This window comes from Pangasianodon hypophthalmus, chromosome 13, assembly GCF_027358585.1.
Source record: "Pangasianodon hypophthalmus isolate fPanHyp1 chromosome 13, fPanHyp1.pri, whole genome shotgun sequence".
NCBI lineage: Eukaryota > Metazoa > Chordata > Actinopteri > Siluriformes > Pangasiidae > Pangasianodon > Pangasianodon hypophthalmus.
In genome coordinates this window covers 3,083,753-3,097,895 of record NC_069722.1, presented here as the reverse complement: position 1 = coordinate 3,097,895, position 14,143 = coordinate 3,083,753, and the positions used below count along the sequence as shown (strand labels likewise).

Below are 14,143 nucleotides of genomic sequence, written 5' to 3'. Positions count from 1 at the left end.
TTTAGTATACTACTATACTAAACAACTACACTAAACAACATACTAAACATGACACAGTACATCGCCATACACTTGAACGCTGCATAGGTTGCCATAGTTACAAGAAGTGCCTGAGTAATTTAACATGCTATTTAGCTAGTACAGTAAATAACTAAAGGAATAACTCGAACAAAAATGCTAATAATGACAACTTAGAATGATAGAAAACTAGTTGTATGAATTAATCCATATTCTGGGAATTTTTTATTATTTGTTTAATAATAATTTGTTAATAATTGTTTATTATTCTCCTCCTCTCATTGCTAGCAAAGCATTTATGCCTATGTGGTTTTTATATGTAGTGTAAAGCCGTTTTTATTTTAATTTTAAGCTTTTAAATTGCATGTAATCATCTGGCCCTTCATGCAGTGCAGATTAGTGAAAACTGCACTTTGAATTATTAATATTAATACTTTATTCGTAGATGATAGATAAGGTTGTATGATTTTTAATCAGGCGAATGCGACGGCTACACAAAGGGTCCTTAGAACGAGGGTGCTAAACCGGAAGTGTCGATTTCTGTGGTGCGCGCGACGTTATTTCCCAGCGTTCCTTTCTCCCTTCTTCCTCTTACCCTTCCGGCAGCAATGTCTAAGAGAGGTAAAATTCTAACACTGAAATCTGCGTTAATCCTTACAGATGGACGCTTTTAAACCTGTTCTTTGGAGTCGTTATTGTTATAGAACATATTATAGTTTGTGTTTTGGTGGATATTGATTGAAAAAGAGTTTTATTTGTTAATAAAAAACAGCGATACAGATGGGTTGCTAATGGAGGCGGTTTGCTCCGGTTTCTTCACGAGGAGCCGCGAGGAGTTTTAACCCAAAGCACGCAGTTGACATAATGACTTAGATTGTCTTATTTAAATAAATTTAAAAAAAATAAAATTAGTCGAAAATGGGAGAAATTGTAGTAATGTAGAGGAGATTAGCTTGCTAGCTGTGCGCGCAGTAGCTAGCATGTCCAAAGCCAGCTACAGAGTCGAGCCATAATTCAGCAGCACCATTAAGGTTAATGTCAGCTTTAGGGGGAAATATTGTTTTTTTTAAAGTTTTTTTCTGACTGAAATAGTCACTAGTGGTTATAAAGAGGTTCATGTCAGATAGGAGGAGAGTCAGTGAGCTTGTTTAGGATAAATGTGTACCATAATGATCCTCTAATGGTATAATAGTTGATGACAGGTAGATGTGCATAAACACTGTGTTATTAGGTGTGTGTGTGTTGGGGGTTCCATATGGACCTGTTGCTTTGTGGACTGACTCTGATGTGATCATTTCACATATCATTATTTGGGAATCGTGCATGAAGGTGTTTGTCTCTTTCAGGACGTGGTGGTTCTTCTGGAGCCAAGTTCCGCATCTCGCTGGGTCTCCCGGTGGGAGCGGTCATCAACTGCGCCGACAACACAGGTAACGCAACCTGACTTCTCACTGGAGGGGAAAATAATGATCTTTATCTTACAGTCAAAATATTCATTCACTTTTGCAGTCGTTTCCTTTTTAGTAGTGATGGCGGGGATGGGTGAATGAGCACCCCATGACGAGCAGATAGCGTCCGGACTGCTAGTCATCCTACCCTTTACTTCTGTATCGTGGTGGTGTGATGCACCTCAAGGCTGTAACTCGGAGGTTCCCAATGCAGGTGCTGCACATTTTAGTGTTTTTATGCTCCTCACACAAATTATTTAATTATTTGATCAGCCAGTTCACAGCATCTCCTGAGCTGATGTAGGTGTGTTGGAGCAGGAAAATACTAAAATGTGCAGGATTAGGGGGGTGCGTTATCTGGAGTTCTCTAGGACTAGGAGTAGGAACTTGTGGTTCTCCAGGACCAAGATTGGGGTATCTGAGGATTTCCAGAATTAGGGGTGGGTAATCTGGAGTTCTCTAGGACTAGGGGTAGGAACCTGTGGTCCTCCAGGACCAGGGGAAGGGAACTTGTGCACGTTTTGTGACCATCTTGTGCAATCTTTTAAAAACTGTGGGTGTGTTGATGGATTAGAGCATAAGAAGTTCATATTTATGTCTTTAATTGAGAATTTCACAGGATCATTATTGACATTTTAACATGTTATAGTATGAATCTGGAGATTATAATAATTACATTACAGTTTTTTTCTTTCTCTCTATTCTGCAGTTGTTTATTAGAGTTGAATTTAGGTTCAGAGTCACAGGATACATTTTTGTTCAATTCCTCAAGAACTTATTGCACTGTTTAAATAATTCCTGTGTCCTGGAATTGTCTTAACTCCTTCTTAAAGCACTTGCTCTGTCTGCTCAGTGGCTGAGCGAGTTGTCGTGGAAGGAAATAGCGAACCCCATTGCTCTTGGGTGAGATGGCAGCGATGCATTCTGTACTGTACAGTCTCAATCCGTGATGGAACACGTTTACTTCGCTCTTTTACGCATCCAGTCTCCTCATGAATCTGGTCTGTAACACCAGTGACTGATCTGTGTCCGTTTTCTTTCCTTGCCAGGTGCCAAGAACCTGTACATCATCTCCGTCAAAGGCATCAAGGGCCGTCTGAACAGGCTTCCTGCCGCAGGTGTGGGTGACATGGTCATGGCCACCGTGAAGAAAGGCAAGCCAGAGCTCAGGAAGAAGGGTACGTCTCATCGGATTTCTTACACATTTTACAGATTATTAAAGAAGAGCTCACACCGGCAGCATCGCTTTAACGCCTCGGCCGCTTTAACGCTGGTCTTAGCTTTAACTTACTGTTGGTTGCCATGGTTGCACTATTAGCATTAATGTCTCGCTGAAAATAAGATTCTGCATCAAGCTCACAGCAGCAGAGCAAATTTCATCGATCAGCTCAGGATCTGTGAGTAGGAACGAATATGTGGAACTAGAAAAGATGGAAAATGTGACATTCACGGGGAAGAAACTTTACCCGTAACCACCACATAGAGCTGCACGATACATCAATATCCTGATAAATTGTCATGGTATTGCTTTTCTGAAACACACTGTGATTTTAATACTACATTATTTTTAATAATTTCAAGGTGACTATTAGAAGTTTACTATTCTTATCTAATGCACCTTTAAAATAACATGTTTAATTGTTTTTTTTCCAGATTTTTAGAACATTTTGTTCTTTCCAGTGTTAAATATTTTTAAATTTCCTATATAAAATATAGAAGGAATTTTTTTTTTTTTTTTAGTAAATACAGTACCAAGCATTTTTTTTATTTTTAAACCCAGCACTGCTATTTTGCGATTCATATCATGTATCACACAAATGCCTAAACATCGTGATACAATATTTTCGTCATTGTTGCCCGCTTCATCACCAAATCAATTTGCTTCTCATTTTTATAAAGCTAAACTTTGCTCAGCTTTGTCACTAGCCCCGCCCACTTCTCACCAGCAAACGAGCACGCTTAACACGAAGACGTCTGTGTGACGGACAAAACCACCGTACTCTCTGCAGTTTCGCTCTTCGAGGGCAGCCATCTTGGAATGAATCGGCGTGGGCACGTCTTTTTAGCGTCCAGTCATTAGCTAGGTCGCGAATCGCATTTGTCCACACAGTTCTCCCAGCGGACAGGTACACAACACGGCGAGCGACGCCTCTGCACAGCGCATGTTTTATGCCTCAGTTACGTCGTCAGACTAACATCGTTTCTGCACGAAATCCTTAACGGTCACTTCGTCTGCTGTCGTCTTCGGAATTCGCAGGCTCTCGTCGTCGTACATGATGAAAATCTTTGATGATGCTGGTGTGATCTCAGGGTGAACCTTTTCAGCCCTCTTGCGGAAAAGGTTATAGTGCAGAATACCATTTAAAATTTCTTTTTTTGTGTTAGACACTCTATATTAGTGTATTTACAATTGCATTTGCTGCAAATTCATTCCATTCCACTTGATTTATCAACATGACAGTATTGATAATCCACTAACGCATTAGCAGAAGAGGCGTGTGCATGATGAAGCTGGTATAATCAATCGACTGAATGAAATTTCTATCTTTTTTTTTTTTTTTTTTTTAAACTATGACTGAAACTAAACTTAATTTGTAATGTGCAGCATGGGGGGAATGTACTAATTTTTTTATTTCAACAAATAAGAATGTCAAATGAAAGTGGATTTTTTTTTTCTTGTCATAAAATTAATTCCAAATTAGCTGTTAAAATGAACACTTCTATATGATCAAAAGCATTCGATCTTTTAAAAATTAGTGAATGATGTTTTTTTTTTTTCTTTGCGATGAGAGCATAAGTCTGGTTCAAAGCACAACTGAGATGATTTAATCCTCAGATTGTGACTTGACTGGAGCACTCGAACAGGACTCGCAGACATTTTGCTTTTATCACCGTGATCATGGAGGAGGGTGTTAAAGGCAACTCTCAACACTATGACATTTCTACAATACACAATATGTAGCACAATATATGTTTGCTAACAAAATGCCAGCAAATCAGTAGTGAGCAAACTTGTAATGTGTACAGGAAGAAAATTTTGTATACAATTTTAACAATTGAGTGCACTTGGCTGCTTCCAAAGTTTGTAATTGTTTAAAAAAAAAAAAAATCCCCATATCGGTAATATTTCAGAAAAGTGCAATGTGCAGTAATTTATCACGATATTGATTATAATGTAGCTCTGGTTGAGTCTGTGTGCTTTTAATGTACATGTAAATTAAGAGATATATATTTTTTTAAGATTGTAAAGTTTAAATCATTTAGGTGACGCATCATTATAGTAATAAATAAACAGATCTGCAGAAGTTTAGTTTTAGTTTGGCTTTGGATTCAGTTTCCTGTTTGTGTGATGATAAAAGGTTGTTAGTTAGGAAGATCAGGCAGTCATCTGAAATAATAAAAATAACCGGCTTCTCACTGTTGTACATTTTACATTAACTGATCTTTATTAGGGTTTTAAACTTAACAAGCTTCATCTGTGTTAATAGTTTTTACAGGTTCCACTGATTACTGTAATAAAGAAATAAAACTAATGGATTTCTAGCAAATAAACACTTTCCTCTAAACTCAAATGCTCATTTATACAGCCCTGATTTAATGATAGACACGTCTTGTGTAATCGACAAATAATGCTTAAAAATATTATACTGGAATTTAATTTCGAAGCTGAAATGCAGGATCTCTAGGACTAGGGGTAGGAACCTGTGGTTCTGCAGGACCAGGGGAAGGGAACTTGTGCATGTTTTGTGACCATCTGGTGGGTGCAATCTTTAAAAACTCTCTGTGGGTGTGTTGATGGATTAGAGCATAAGAAGTTCATATTTATGTCTTTAATTGAGAATTTCACAGGATCATTGACATTTTAACATGTTATAGTATGAATCTGGAGATTATAATAATTACATTACAGTTTTTTTCTTTCTCTCTATTCTGCAGTTGTTTATTAGAGTTGAATTTAGGTTCAGAGTCACAGGATAAATTTTTGTTCAATTCCTCAAGAACTTATTGCACTGTTTAAATAATTCCTGTGTCCTGGAATTGTCTTAACTCCTTCTTAAAGCACTTGCTCCGTCTGCTCAGTGGCTGAGCGAGTTGTCGTGGAAGGAAATAGCGAACCCCATTGCTCTTGGGTGAGATGGCAGCGATGCATTCTGTACTGTACAGTCTCAATCCGTGATGGAACACGTTTACTTCGCTCTTTTACGCATCCAGTCTCTGTTACTAGTTAGTTAGGAAGATCAGGCAGTCATCTGTAATAATAAAAATAACCGGCTTCTCACTGTTGTACCTTTTACCTTAACTGATCTTTATTAGGGTTTTAAACTTAACAAGCTTCATCTGTGTGTTAAGTTTTTACAGGTTCCATTGATTACTGTAATAAAGAAATAAAACTAATGGATTCCTAGCGAATAAACACTTTCCTCTAAACTCAAATGCTCATTTATACAGCGAAATATCTTTACGTGTTGTACCCGATCACCTCTGCCCTGATTTAATGATGGACACGTCTTGTGTAATCTATGAAAACGACAAATAATGCTTAAATATATTAAACTGGAATTTAATTTCGAAGCTGAAATGCAGGATTTGTGATGTAGACACGATGCTTAGCGTTCACTCGTGTCCCTTTGCATTGCAGTGCATCCGGCGGTGGTGATACGACAGCGGAAGTCGTACCGGCGAAAAGACGGCGTGTTCCTGTATTTCGAAGACAACGCAGGGGTCATAGTGAATAACAAAGGGGAAATGAAAGGTGAGTTCGTTATAAAACACACAGACGTCCTTCTTAAAGCACTTGCTTCGTCTGCGCAGTGGCTGAGTGAGTTGTCGTGGAAGGAAATAGTGAAGCCCATTGCTCTTGGGTGAGATGGCAGTTTATCACGCCGTACTGTTCAATCTCAATCCGCGATGGAACAAAAACACTTATCCTGAGGTTAATTATAATTTATGACTTCAGAGTGTAAGATAAATTGCGGCTGTCTTTGACGTTTTGCTGTCTTGTTTTGTTTTTTAGGTTCAGCCATCACGGGACCCGTAGCCAAGGAGTGTGCAGATCTGTGGCCCAGGATTGCTTCAAACGCCGGGAGCATCGCCTGAGCTCACTCGGCTTGATTTATTTTCAATAAAATATTGAAAGTCCATCAATGTGTCTGTCTGTTTATTAGTGTGATAAACTGCTAAAGATCAGATTTCAGTTTATACACATGCATGCTTTTAAAGCTGAGATTCCCAAACTAGGGGTTGTGGGGTTTCCAGATTTACTTACTTCATTTATTTTACTAATTAATATTACAAATATCACTCTAAACATAAAGACTGATTTTGAAGATTTTATGCTACTAATTTGAAATGTTACTTGTCACGTTCAAATAAGCCATATTTAAAGGTGCTGTAGTTGATTTTTTTTTTTTTTTTTTTTTCCCAAATTATATAAAATATATTTTATTTCTTTATTATTATAATATGAATAATCTGGAAAAATACATAGAACGTGGTGATAAATGATTTAAGCTGTGACCTCAGGAGAAAAGTATGGAGAAAAGGCTGAGAAAACTCCTTTGGAAAACTGCGTTATGGTCCAGAATTCATGTTTGTGTTTACATGACTATCCTGTCAGTCATATTATAGACACTCCCTCAGACCCCTTCACTCAGCACCCTGCTAATATCGCAGCTTGGAGCTTGTGAAGAAAAAAGGAGAGCGACTGCACTTGTGGCCGTTCTCATAAATCATTACAGTGTTAAATAGTGCGCATTAAAGTGATGTTCATGAAATGTGGGTGGGCTCAAAGAGTAAAAAAAAAAATCATTCAAATCTTATTCAGCTCCACCTGCTTAACCAATAGAGACCTAAGCCTGACAAATTTAGAGAAATCTGACCTAATGCACCTTTAAATTAAGAGTACATGCTATTTTAGCTCTTAAAACTTTTGCAGTGACTGACTTGGTGGGGCTGAGTCAAGAAATGGACATGAAAATGTACTAAAACGTCTTGAATATGGATTTAAAAGTAATATATTATAAATCTGGAACAAAAAAATGCAGTGTGGTCAGATTCACGCTATCCATTTGGTGTCGTTTGTCCAAAAAGTTTGGGAGCTCCTGGCTTAAAGTGACACGATGAAGATAAACATGTCATTATTAATGACATCAGAAACGTTGTTTGGTACTGACACCAATATTAAGCATTTATATTAGCCACAGTTTATAAGTGACCTGATTAGCACACAGATTGTGGTATTTTATAAGAAAGGAAACTGTTATGCTCAATATTTGGCCATACAAGCTTTTTGTAATAGCCTTGAAGTCACTTCAAATTATATTTCTGGTATTTAAATTATGTAAAGAATTAAAAAATATGAATCAGTATAAGAGTCGAGTCATTTGAACTGATCTAAATGGCTCAAAGCTGTGAGAAGAATAGTTCTACACTTTCCTATTGATTTGATTTCGAAATAATTTGTATTCCATAAACAGTGAGTGAAATTAACTTTAATATAAAACTGAATTAATCTGTAAGAAAAAAAGTTGAAAATGTCCATTTTTAATTTCATTGACATTCCCACGCAAAACGCAGCAAAGCCGTCCTCAACACGCCGCTGTCGTGTCCCGAGTCATCAGAAACAGTCGCTTTGCACTTCCTGAGCCTTTCACACACAATCCATTTGAATCCTCGTGCATGCAGATTTTAATCCAATTCAGAAGCGATGCTGCTTTCATCATGTCCGTCTTTCAGCTGCTGTGTCCTTGAACAAAACCTTTATCACCAAACTGCTTCAGTGCTGCTGGAATAAAGAGCTCAAACGCTGACGAGCTGCTTTAGACGCCATTATCTCCACCCAGTGTTACGCACAATAACCAGAGGAGAGAGGGATAGAGAGGAAAACATTACTGCTGAGGGAGAGGAAATGGAAAGTCCTAAAGGATGGTTCAATAGTATCCTGGATTTAGATCCAGAGTGTTTGAGGTGATTCCATGACTGGGCTGTTGTTTGTGTCGCACTGATATTAGTGTAATAAATGTTTTATTCCTCTTATACCACAGCAATTTTTCAACTCTAATAATTTTTAATTATTTAATTTTAATTAATCAATGGCACATCATACTATTAATGTGTAATGTTGTGGAGGACAAGTTAGATCCTATTCTCAGATATAAACAGCTCAAGTTACAGCTTGACCTCTGACTGTTACACAGTGCTGACACTGGAGACTCCTTCCACCAAGGAGTCCCACATGGCTACTCTAATGATTTCCCAGTAACAATTTGTGCCCAAGTCTCTGCCTTGTTTCAGTGTTTAATCTCAGCTGTATACTGGTGCTGTAAACATAATGACGGTCCTGTTGCTCATCCCAGGACTCTGAATCTGAACATATCATACTGAACATCCTTTAACCACACTCTGTACTGTTTGTCTTTATGATTTATAATCTGATTTCACCCAGAAAAGGGCAGCTTCCTCTCGAGGTTTCTTCCTCTTTTCGTGTCAGGGAGTTTTTCCTCACCGCTGTCATGTTTGGTTTGCTCATCAGGGATTAAAATCTATATCTGGATTTCTGTAAAGCTGCTTTATGACAGAGTCTGTTGTTAAAAGTGCTATACAAATTAAACTGTTTTTTAAAATTAAATTCTGAAACTGAAAAATGAACGTTTTTATGTTTAACTGGCTAATTTATTATTTACTTCAACGTGAAATGACAATGAAAATGTAAATAAAGAAACGGAATAAAAAAAATAAATAATAAAAATATACAGTAATAAAATAAACAATATAAATGATAAATAATATACAGTAAAGACTGAAAAAGAATAAGAGGTTTAATGCCAGCAGTAGGGGGCGCCAATGCACCATTTACTCCCTGTGCGCGAGACTCTAAAAAAATAACAGAATAATATTTAATTTTTAAATTCACTAACATTACAGCATCGCGTGTTAATTACTCTGTGTTCAGAAGCAGTACGACAATCAAGTAATGTCACAGTAAATCCATTTTTTAAACTATGAAAAATAAATAAATAAATAAACGTCCAAATATAGTTTAATCCAAAATGGCGACTCGGCGTGTTGCCATGGTTACCAGTATGTTTATATAGGCTAGCGCGAGCGCGTGGCTAAAAGCTAGCTTACCTGTAACACTTCAGCTGCTTGACTAGCCACAGGTTGGCGTAAATGAAATAAAAAGCTGAATTAAACGCACTCGGACATGGAGAAAGGTGATATTATTGATTTCTCAGCGCTGGAGAAGGAGCTGAAGCGCGCTGTGGAAGCGGATAAAAAGTACCAGAGAGAAAACGACGCTAAATTCCGCGCTATTCACCAAAAAGTCGCCACTTATGAAGAGTTCCGGTAACAGAGACATTTCTCTTCATTTGTATTATAATATTTATTTACTTACACCAATACTAGCTGTAAATAAAGCACAGAAATATACATTTGGTGCTAATTAAAGCCTCAGTGGCTACCTGTGTGACTCTTTCTTAGTCTTAAAGGTGCAATAGTAGATTTTTTTTATCCTTTATTTGTAGAAATAACCTGAAAGATATTTATAACATGATGAAAAACAATGGATTAAACAATGGCCTTAGCAAAAGTGTATTAAGTTTCTGAGAAAACGCGTTTGGAAAACTGACTTCCGGTCCGGAATACTTGTTTGTGGTTGGATGCGCCTCCTGTCAGTCATTTTATAGACTCTGTGGACCAACACACGCTGTTTTCACGCCATGTCGGAATTACCGTAATTACTAGATGACAGCCGCAGCGCTTCACATCCATGGAGCCGGAATTGTGCGTTTCTATCCGCCAGATTGAATCCGTGTGAGATGATGATGTTGAGAACTGCAAAATACATCATTGCGTCATCAAATCACATTTTTATATTATTACTAAATACTGAAGAACACTGGAAGCGCATCAGGTAACAGTAACATGTTTATTAATAATGCAGGCATTGGTAATGTGTAGTTGCAAACCTCAACAAACAACAACAATAATAAAATAATAGTAACAGTAATAGCTACATTAAACTGTATTGTATATCTTGTTTAGTTTCAGATTAATTAATTATACGAATTATTATAAGACAGTATTATGAGATAACTACTTAACTACATTTTAGTGCTGAAGCTGCTGCCATTTTGAGCGTTTCCGTATGATGTTCCAGCGGTCAGATGGTACAAGTCAAAGGAAATTCCTGGTTTGCAAGTTGTAATTACGAGTTTGACCGATTTTTACAAGTCGGAATCTCGTAATTACGACATGGTGTGAACGCACAAAGAGATCCTGGGGACGGAGTTACAAGCACAAAAAAAAAAAAAATAATTAAAACGACAAGCCCACTTAGCTATTAGAGCTAATCTTGAAAAATAAAGACTAATCTTACCTCATGCACCTTTAAGTGTCTAGTTTAAAGACTTCAGTCTCTATTGTCTTCAATTAACACTGATTATTTTTTTAACACTTTATTTATAGGGTTTCAGTTTACAGAACAAAACAAAAATGAGCATTAGCAGTGTATAGCCCCCCATCCACCCCGTCCATCCCAAGGCTACATTAAGAGCCGTGTGTGTGTGTGTGTGTAAACTTCTGAACAGGATGATTGGTGTAAATTATTATTATTTTGTTTATTATTTTTTTCTTTTAATACTGCTCTTCAGAAGCTACACAATACATTTATATGTTTCCCAGAAGACAAAATAGTCAAAAGTTTACACCCCCTTAATGCTCTTAATGTATCGTGTTTCCTTCTTGAGCATCAGTGAATGTTTGCACCTTTTGTAATAGTCGTGTTCGAATCCCTCAGTTGTCCTCAGTGTGAAAAGATGGATCTCAGCATCGGTTGTTGGAAAGGAGTCAAATATGCAGAAGATGGTGGAAAAGCAGAGAATGTGCAGGACCTGGAGGATTTTTCTGAAGAACAGTGGACAGTTTAACTGCTCAGGACAAACAAGTGACTCATGAACAGCTATCACAAAACATAAAAACAGTCACTGATCATCCAGATAACACACAGTATTAAGAATCGAGCGTATGTTAACTTTTAAACTGGTTCATTTGTGTCAATACGGTTATTATTGTGCCTTGTGGACATAGTAGCGTATTCAGGGCAGAACTAACTAAAAAACAAAATGCGACTTTTATGATCCCTTTTTTTTTTTTAACACTTTTTTTTAAATTATTAACACTTTGCAGATTCTCCAGGACGGATGTAAACGTATGACCCCAACTGTATGTAAGTGTGTAAGAGAAGATGATATCAAAAGAGGGGTATGCTTTTGACAAATTCTATAAAGGGGCCCAGGGTTTTAATATATCTATCTCTGATTATACCTCAACTGCTCTAGTGGAATCATGGAGAGGGTTTCTTTAACCCAGTGTGTAAACGAAGGAGGTTTCACTGATTTCCACGGCAGAAGAATTAGCCTCGGGGCCAGCAGCGTTACAGATGCTGTAGCGTTTGCGTGGGAAGCAGTACGTTTTACTTCTGATGGAGACAAAGACAGCAGTTATGGAGCTAGGCTCTATTGTCCTACCACAAACGTAGGAGATTGGACACTAAGCGTTGGTGCCAGGGTGTATTTTGGCTAATTTCTCGTTCGACTTTAACGCTGATTATTGATTAAATGTACTGTCGTGTGTTGTTATGTTTCAGGGACATTGTGCAGGCATCTCACCTGAAGCCTTTAGATAAAAAGGACAAAAACACACCGCGGAAACAGCCCTGGAACCCAATCAGTACCAGAAACACAGAACTGACGCACACCATCACTGACTCACTGCAGGTCTCACATTTATTATGATGAGATTTATCGTAATCAGAGACTTTTTCTTTTCCGATACTGAAACCTTGAGTATCACCCGATATCGATACCAGTCTGATACTGTTCCTTAAAAAAACCCACTGAGCTATAAATGTTTTTTTTATGTTTTTTTCTGAACATCTTCACAGTTCAATTCATTCACAGAAAACATTGTTATAATAAATATAATAAAGTATAAAATATAAAATATAAATCTAATAAAAATCAGTCCGAATAAAAAAAAAAAACAGTCAAGTCTCTTTATATCTAAACATTTGTTACAGGATCAGATATATCGTATGTTTTCTCCGATATCCGATCCCCGATACTGATACTGGGTGTCTCTAATCATAATAATTATTATATTAATACATTCTTATTTATTTATTATTATTTTTTTTTATTTAATTTGGATTGTCATTAAAAATACAATAAAAATGATTAGGTTCAAAATTCTAGTCTGATTCTATTTATTAGGGAATAATATAAATGTTATAAAAATGTTATGAAGAATATAAATTTTACTGTAAAATGCTAAAATTTATTAAATAGCAAATAAAAAATATATTATTATTATTATTATTATTACTACTACTACTATTATCATTAATGGTTTTATTATTTTAAAATAATAAGTACAAATTATTAGGTGAAATTATTTCTGTCTGATTAAATGTATTATATTATTATATAAAGGTTAATGAATAATACAAAGGTTATAAAATGTTATTGTGAAGAATATAATAAACAATAAATATATAATACAACTATAAGCAACACATATAACAATATAACAATGTTTCAATGTAAACCTTTTGGATAATCAAATAAAATTATTATTATTATTAGTTTTTATTATTATTTTTTTTTTATTATTATTAATAGTAGTAGTAGTTGTATATGGTGTTTTTTTTTATTTAAATAATTTCTTTATTAAATATAACTGCTAAATTATGATTTAAATGGTGAAATATTAATATCGTATGCTTAATATAAATAATGCATATTAATAAAAAAATGTTATTATGAAGAATGAATATATATATATATAGTGCATGATAAAACTATTATTATTAATATTACTACAACTGCATTTTTTTTCAGATTATTAAATTGTTAAATGAATGTATTTACCTATTATAGACTATACAATTTGAGTGCGTTTTTTGGTGAGAGAAAATAAAGTGAGATATTTTTATTGTTGCAGTCTGTGCTGCGTGAGTCGCAGCCTCGCAGCGAGTCAGAGTTCGGTCGAGACTGGCGCAGGTTCAAGGGCAGCTCGGTGGAGAAGTATGCTTTCCTGCTCAGGCTGGGTGGAGAGACCCTGAGGGAGATGTTCCACACTGAGGTGGGCTTCGGGTTCCTGGGCGAGTTCCTGATGGTCCTCTGTCAGTGTTTCAGACCCCGGGACGAGGCGGCGGTGCTCGGAGTGCTGGAGGGACTCTCACTGACCGGCCGCTTCAGCCTCAGCGTATCTCTGCTGAGTGAAGAGGAGCGAGGAGCGTGTGAGCGTCTGTTCTACACCCTGCTGGAGACAAATCCCAACCTCGCCGATGTTCCTGAGAGCCAGAAGGAACGAGCTACAGAGACTGAGGAAAACACATCGCAGGATGATGGGACTGAGGCAGCAGGGAAGCTCAGGGCTTTGATGGCAAAGTATGGAGTTTGTGAAAGAGTGAAATAGACAGTCAGTTCCCTGAATGAAAAAACTTTCAAAATTAAAAAAAGTTCATTATGTTCCTGCTGAGTTTTTTGGTGAAAGGAACAAATCAAGCAAAAGTAAATGTGCAAAATTTTTATGGCCAGCAATGAGTGAATAAATAAATAAACAAATAAACAAATAAATAAATAAATAAGCTGAATTTACATTTTGTTATGAGA

General features: G+C 36.6%; 2 protein-coding genes across 2 annotated transcripts; both read left to right on the top strand.

Moving 5' to 3' along the window:
- The first annotated feature begins 524 nt into the window (after positions 1–524).
- On the top strand, positions 525–6,607 carry rpl23 (ribosomal protein L23). Its single transcript, XM_026916306.3, has 5 exons — positions 525–639; positions 1,365–1,448; positions 2,516–2,644; positions 6,106–6,219; positions 6,481–6,607. The coding sequence occupies exons 1-5, from the start codon at positions 627–629 to the stop codon at positions 6,561–6,563; spliced, it is 423 nt and encodes a 140-aa protein (XP_026772107.1). The 5' UTR covers positions 525–626; the 3' UTR covers positions 6,564–6,607.
- Positions 6,608–9,381: 2,774 nt separating this feature from the next.
- ccdc103 (coiled-coil domain containing 103) lies at positions 9,382–14,094 on the top strand. Its single transcript, XM_026917006.3, has 3 exons — positions 9,382–9,812; positions 12,115–12,244; positions 13,470–14,094. Exons 1-3 carry the CDS (start codon positions 9,670–9,672, stop codon positions 13,944–13,946), a joined length of 750 nt encoding a protein of 249 aa, XP_026772807.3. The 5' UTR covers positions 9,382–9,669; the 3' UTR covers positions 13,947–14,094.
- Positions 14,095–14,143: the final 49 nt, after the last annotated feature.